Source organism: Octopus bimaculoides, unplaced genomic scaffold (assembly GCF_001194135.2).
Source record: "Octopus bimaculoides isolate UCB-OBI-ISO-001 unplaced genomic scaffold, ASM119413v2 Scaffold_199799, whole genome shotgun sequence".
Lineage (NCBI taxonomy): Eukaryota > Metazoa > Mollusca > Cephalopoda > Octopoda > Octopodidae > Octopus > Octopus bimaculoides.
The window spans coordinates 1-6,877 of NW_026398154.1; the positions used below are offsets into that span (position 1 = coordinate 1).

The 6,877-nt window shown below is 37.0% G+C and overlaps 1 protein-coding gene across 1 annotated transcript in view; it reads right to left on the reverse strand.

Annotated features, from left to right (window-relative positions):
- Positions 1 to 2,632: 2,632 nt before the first annotated feature.
- LOC106882277 (zinc finger CCCH domain-containing protein 7A) overlaps positions 2,633 to 6,877 on the reverse strand; it is a 10,055-nt gene continuing 5,810 nt past the window's right edge. Inside the window, exons 2-3 of the mRNA XM_014932895.2 lie at positions 6,114 to 6,141; positions 2,633 to 4,465 (exon numbers count right to left, since the gene is read on the reverse strand). Coding sequence (XP_014788381.2) covers positions 3,900 to 4,465; positions 6,114 to 6,141 — 594 coding nt within the window. The 3' untranslated portion in view covers positions 2,633 to 3,899. The remainder of the gene's footprint in view (positions 4,466 to 6,113; positions 6,142 to 6,877) is intronic.

Sequence of the window (6,877 nt, forward strand, 5' to 3'; positions counted from 1 at the left end):
CAGCCAATGGAGAACTATCTAGGGAAACGCAAATATTGAGCAGTGTTCCATAAAGAACTGTCCTGGGACCACTACTGTTCATAGTAGCCCTTCTGGACATGCCCACGGTCACTCAGACAGCCATTGTCACTAGCTGTGCTGATGACCCAAAACTATCTCAGGCAATAAAGAATCCTGATGATGTCATAAGCCTGCAGAATAACCTAAATGCAATATACAAGTGGGCAGAGCAAAATAATATGCAGTTCAATGCTAAAAAATTTCAAGTACTGTGCTACAAGGCCACAGGTGTCCCCCAACTAGCATACACAGAACCTGGAGGTACTGCAATCTCAGAACCACAAACAGTGAGAGACCTGGGCATCAGCATGTGAAGTGATGCATCATGCAGACAACTGGCAAGGCAGATACTAAGGATATTCAGAACAAGGGATCAAAAAGTCATGTTGACTCTATGGAAGACATTTGTTTTGAACCACCTAGACTATTGCTCTCAGTTGTGGTCACCACACAGTGTCAAGCGGACAGCAGAACTCGAGGCAATTTAGCATCACTATGCAAAAAAGATCGCCACAGTCCAGCAGATGAACTACAGGGAGCGACTGAAGGCACTAAGTCTCTACTCCCTGGAGTGCAGGCAGGAGAGATATGCAATAATTTACATATGGAAAATAATGGAAGGACTGGTACCAAACTTTGGCATCAATTACTACACGAATGCCTGCACAGGTCGCCACTGCATAGTACCAAGGGTACCATCCACTGCATCTCATATAAGAACAAGGTACTGCAACAGCCTCGGTTTCCGAGGACCTCAGCTCTTTAATGCCCTGCCAAAACATTTGAGAGACCTGCAAGACATGGATATAGAGGTTTTCAAAACAAAACTTGACACTTTCCTATCCACAATACCAGACGAACCGATGGCTCGAAATGAGATACAGTTGAGGGCAGCGATGTCAAATTCTCTTATACACCAGATGTGCCATCGAAAGTCTTGATGAGACTACATCAGGTGGCGGAGAAGAACCATGCAAGGAATGTGCAGAGAGCACAGTATAAGGAGGGAAAGTCATGGTGGTGCTCCAGCACGACCGCAGCCACTTGGCTGAAATGCATAAATAAATAGATACAAAATATATAATATATATACATATATAATATATATAGAATATATATAATATATATACATGGCCACTTATGAAAGTACAATTTATCACCACATGCTTTCTTTGAGGATAACTCTGGCTTGCGTCGCTGACTTAAATGTAATATATCAAGCTTTAATGTAACACCATTATGAAATAACAAGTACTACATTTTAATATTGACTGGATGTCAATATTATGTATTGTGCTTCAATATCCTCCTAAAGGACCTGAGAGTCCTGCATGGGGTGCATATAGATGTCTTAAAAATAAATATATATACAATATATATATATATATATATATATATATATATATATATATATATATATAAAATATATATACAATTTTTTATTTTTTTATTCCAGTTTCAGCACACAAGCTGCTGCCATGCTGGGGCACCGCCATTTGGTGTTGCTACATAATTCTACTTCATGAATGCTTTTTAGGAATTGACATTTGGTGCATGAGGGAGTTTGATGCCGCAGCCTTCATCTGCAGCTCCTGTCACGAAGCTGGTTCATCTGGGACACTTGAAAGTAAAAGGTCCAGCTTTATTTTCAAGACATCTATATGCATCCCATGCAGGACTCCCAGGTCCTTTAGGAGGATATTGAAGCACAATACATAATGTTGACATCCAGTCAATATAAAGACGTAGTACTTGTTATTTCATAATGGTGTACTATAATATATTCATAAAATGCTTAATATATTACATTAAAGCTTGATATATTACATTTAAGTCAGCGACACAATCCAGAGTTATCCTCAATGAAAGCATGTGGTGATAAATTGTACTTTCATAAGTGGCCATGTGTGGGAGGAAATCGAGTTTTCTTTAAAGCAAAACTTCCTACAAGAACAATGATTGGAATTTTTACCTCTTGGGAATAAGTATCCTATTTATTTTGTTTATTTTGTTTTATCTTTGGTAATACAAGATGAAAATTTGAGTTAAGACGTATTGTTTGTTTACATTCTATTTGTATGTAAACAGTGTGGGCAGGAGCAGTGGAACAAGCCAAGCTGAGAGGTGGGGTTAAGGAAGAAACTGTGAACCAGGAGATCACACAGATTATGGGCTCATTTGAAGGAGGGAAGAGGTAGGTTGGGGAAGATGTGTGAGGTGGAGGGGGTCGAAATGGAGTTGCTGGAAGGCTCAGAGAATGGTGCGTTGGCGGGGTGGTGGGTGAGGAGAAATGGGAGACGGGCAACGGCAGGGCAGGTTCGAAGAGAAAGAGCAGAGGCACAATCCACAGATCGTGCCCTGGGAAGGGGAGTGTAGATAGTAGTGAGGGAATATCCATGTAGGATGAAGTGGTGAGCCATGAGTTGAGACTGAGTCTCAAAGTCATGATTGTTACTGCAGAGCCTGCACAGATGGAGGAATTAGGAGTAGGGGATGGAGAATTTGGTGTGGGTAGGGTGAGAGAAGGAGAAGTTAAGGTAGGAGTGTGAGTCAGTGTGTTTGTAGTGAGAGCAGAGTGGTGTATTCTGACGGAAATGTCGAGAAATTCGATGGAAAAGTTAGAGATAGTGCAGGAGAATTCAAGGAGAGGATGGAAGGATTGGACAAAAAGAGGAAGGAGTCTAGTTGTGCATGAGAGAGTGAGAAAGCAATGATACAGTCAGTGATATAACAACTGTATAATTCGGGAGTGGGACCAGTGAATTGTGAGAATATTTGGGCCTCAACGTAGCCAATGAACAGGTTCACATAGTTAGGGCCCATTCTCATTCCCATGGCCACTTCCAAGAGTGCTGGTAAAAATCACCCACAAACGAGACACAATTGAGGGAAAGAACAAGTTCAGCCAGATGAAGAAGTGTGGAGGTGTCAGGTCAAAGGTCCAGAAAGTGTTTCAGCACAAGAAGTCCTTCATTGTGTGGGATCACCATATATAAACTCTTGATATATATATATATACATACATACACACACTCATATGATACATTATGCCATACAAATGAGAGAAGAGAGCCAAATACATGTGAAGATATGGTTTGCTCTATAATGAATATGGGTTATCAAAACATCTGAGCAATATTGTGTAAAACGTTCAATACCATCTAAAGAAGGTTGTGCTAAACAAAAAGCTTATATTTCACAACAGATACTTCTATTTTTGAGTAAATCAAAATGCAAGATATTGTATCTAAGCTGTTTGAAAGACACTAATGTCAATACATTCTGAATCAATTTGAATGGTTTAGATTAAGTAATGTAGTTGAAATTCTATTGTATTATAAAGGGGATAACTGATTAAATGATGGCAAATGTATTAACTTAAGGTTTACTCTTGAGTGAGAGCTTGTAATCAGCTGGCAAATAGCAAAGAGAAAATTAACTGAACTGGTAACTAGAAATGCTCTGACTGTTAATAAGAAAACATCCAGTTCTTGCGTAAAGGCTCACCAAAACAACAAAACCTTGATTTATCAAAATACCAAACAAGTTGAATAAAATTATAGACAAAAATTTCTAGTATGTTATTTACTGGCATTTTTAGCCCACTATTATTATCAGTAGCTCTTGCCTAACACCTACAACATCTATCAATAAAGATTATGATCATATCTTCTAATAGAGATTTAACGATCTAGCTACAATGAAGCAAATCATTTTCACCAAGGAATCTGCCTTAAGCAAGAAAATATATCCACTTGGTGACCTAATCTGATTTAGCAACTATAACTTTCTTAGTGAAGCTGCACTTAGGAAGAGATCAAACTGGTATATTAATCCACTTACATAAAATTATTTTTTACTTTTATAACAGAACAAATCCAGTACTTGCCAATATTGTGTCTTCTCAAAACTGTGACAAATTCATCTGTATTAAATTCACCATTCTGTTCCATAGTCCAAATATGAAGTTCAGCGTCCCCATGTGGAAAAGTACATGGTGTATTTAAACATGCTTTATTCTTCTTAAAATCATAACATATGTTATAATTTAGAAAGCTGTTTTTAATACGAGTAGGTCGTCTTCTTATTTCTGTCCAAAACTGGCCTCCAATTTTCTTTACAACAAGCTTACTTTTGTTACAATCTATACATGGTTGTTTTAACTGGCATCTTTCTGGGCCTTCAGAAATCTTTCTAAAACAAGTTTCACATGCCAAAGAAAATGTATGAGTATCCTTTAATGGAAAGTGTATATTAACTAAATCTCTGGCAATGTTTGCATCTTCCATTGTGGTCTTTTTGGCATTTTTTCTCTTTTTTTTCTTTTTTTCCTTCTTTGGAGCAGCCAAACAATCAGTGGATTTGCTTATACTATCATCCTGTTCCTTTAACTTTTGAAGGCTGCCTATAAATATTCAAAACAAAATAAAAAGAAACTTTAAAGAAAATGATACAAGAATAATAAAAGAAAGAAGAAAAAAATCCAGAAGCTCCTAATTTGACTGCATCATTTAGGGTGAGTACCAACTGGGATTTATCTCTGACCTATCAACCCTGCTGCACATTAGTAATGTTAAATCTTTAGTAATGTTTCCCATATTCTACCTTCTGTACATTAATAAAATACTGTTCCTTATAAAACACTCTTATACATTCCTCTGCACAATAGCATTATGTACATTTAATCTAAATACTGTTTAGCAAGATGTACAGTACCTTCATTACAAAAACTTTAAGAACATTCTTAAACATTCAATGGGACCTTTTAAACAAACTGTCATTTAACAGTACAAAAAGAAATCTCTACACATATCAAGTAAACAATCCCACACTTCACACTCTCTCATGGAGAATACACACAATTAAAATCTTTAAATATAATACTAGGTCTCATAATCTTTGATGATCTCTCATGATGATCAATATCACCAAAAATGTATCATGAATATTAGGATTTCCCTTTCAGGCAAGGGAAATATTTTAGTTGTGATCAGCAAGACCCACATTAGTAAATATCTCACAGACACAGGACAATATTTCTGTACACTACTATCCTACACCACATCCAAAAGATGATAAAGATCCAGTCAACAGCACACTACAATCACAGACACACAAAGACCTCTCTTTTTCCTTTTCTATCATGCTGAACAACTTTTGTTCTTCTAAACTTAAATATACCATGCTTTAAAATGATCTGGAACCAGTGCACACTCTGTTACAATGTAAAGCATAGTACGTCAGTGAAAGAATTTTGCAACTGATTGGTTTTCCAATTCATTTGTATAGGATTGATGTAGAGGTGGTGGTTGAAGTTGGAGTCAATCAGTAAATGAAATTTTTTGAGAGGGTCTGAAATTGAGGATGAAAGCAGTAGTAGTGTCAATAACTGATATTCAAATCTTGACTTTACTTTTCATCCTTCCCCTTCAAAGGCCAATAAAATAAGCACTAGTTGAGTTCTAGAATTGATCTCAGCAACTACATCATTCCCCTAAATTGAAGGCCTTGTAATTATATGAAAAAAATAATTGCGATTAGCTCTTCATTTTAACAGAGCATGATAGTCTTTGATGTTCTTTCCTTTCCTGTTCTTTTTACATCTTAAGTATGCTGAAGTGTAACAACAATGCTCTTTAGCTCTTTTTATGTGATTTAATAAGTTGATCCAGTTAAAATCTTTAGAGTGTTAAATATTAATATTTTAAAAAGATAAACAAATTTCAATTAAATTATTAGACCTAGGGAAAGTTGAAAGCATCAGTTTTACAAAAGTTTCCCTACAAAATTTCATGCTTCATACCTGCACAAGCATATGAGGCAATGAGTGATCCATAAGTGCTGGAAAGAGAAGCTAAATCACTTCCAAATCACATCTTACTACTTTAAAGAAGGATACTTTGAATAAAATAGTTTGGGGTATACTATACAAAAAATGGTATGGCCATAGCTGGAATACCTTTGACCAGAAGTTTTCTTGACCAAGGATGATCTGAAGCTAAACAATAAATTTGTTAATATTTGTGATAGTCAAAGTGAATAAAATATCTCACCATTACTGCTAAAGAGTCTTGTGTTTTTCTGAAATGAGAAAAAAAGTTCATTTCTTTTTATTTTGTGAATTTAACACTATTATTTTCTCATAAAATAAAATGTGAACCCCCCCCCCCCCGAAAAAAAAAACCATATGGTGGTGCTCCAGCATGGCCATAACTCATGAGCTGAAACTAGTTCAATTCAATTCAATGTGTTATCAGAATCCCAATTCAGCTCTGCTCAAGGTGATCTAAAGTATTAATTCTTATATTCCCTCTTCAATTTCCTTAACTAAAATAACAGAATGAACTATTTCTTCACTTGTGCCTGAAACTAGATTTTAAGACACTCACATGTAAAAACTTATGCATAAACACTGCCTGGTGCTTCACGCCATACTGTATATATATGATAATGTATATTATTATCATCATCATCATCATCATCGTTTAACATCCGCTTTCCATGCTAGCATGGGTTGGACGATGTGACTGAGGACTGGTGAAACCGGATGGCAACACCAGGCTCCAATCTAATTTGGCAGAGTTTCTACAGCTGGATGCCCTTCCTAACGCCAACCACTCAGAGAGTGTAGTGGGTGCTTTTACATGTCACCCGCACGAAAACGGCCACGCTCGAAATGGTGTCTTTTATGTGCCACCCGCACAAGAGCCAGTCCAGGGGCACTGGCAACGATCTTGCTTGAAAACCCTACAAAGTCCAGTCAGGCGGTACTGGCAACGGTCACGCTCAAGACGGTACATCTTATGTGCCACCCGCA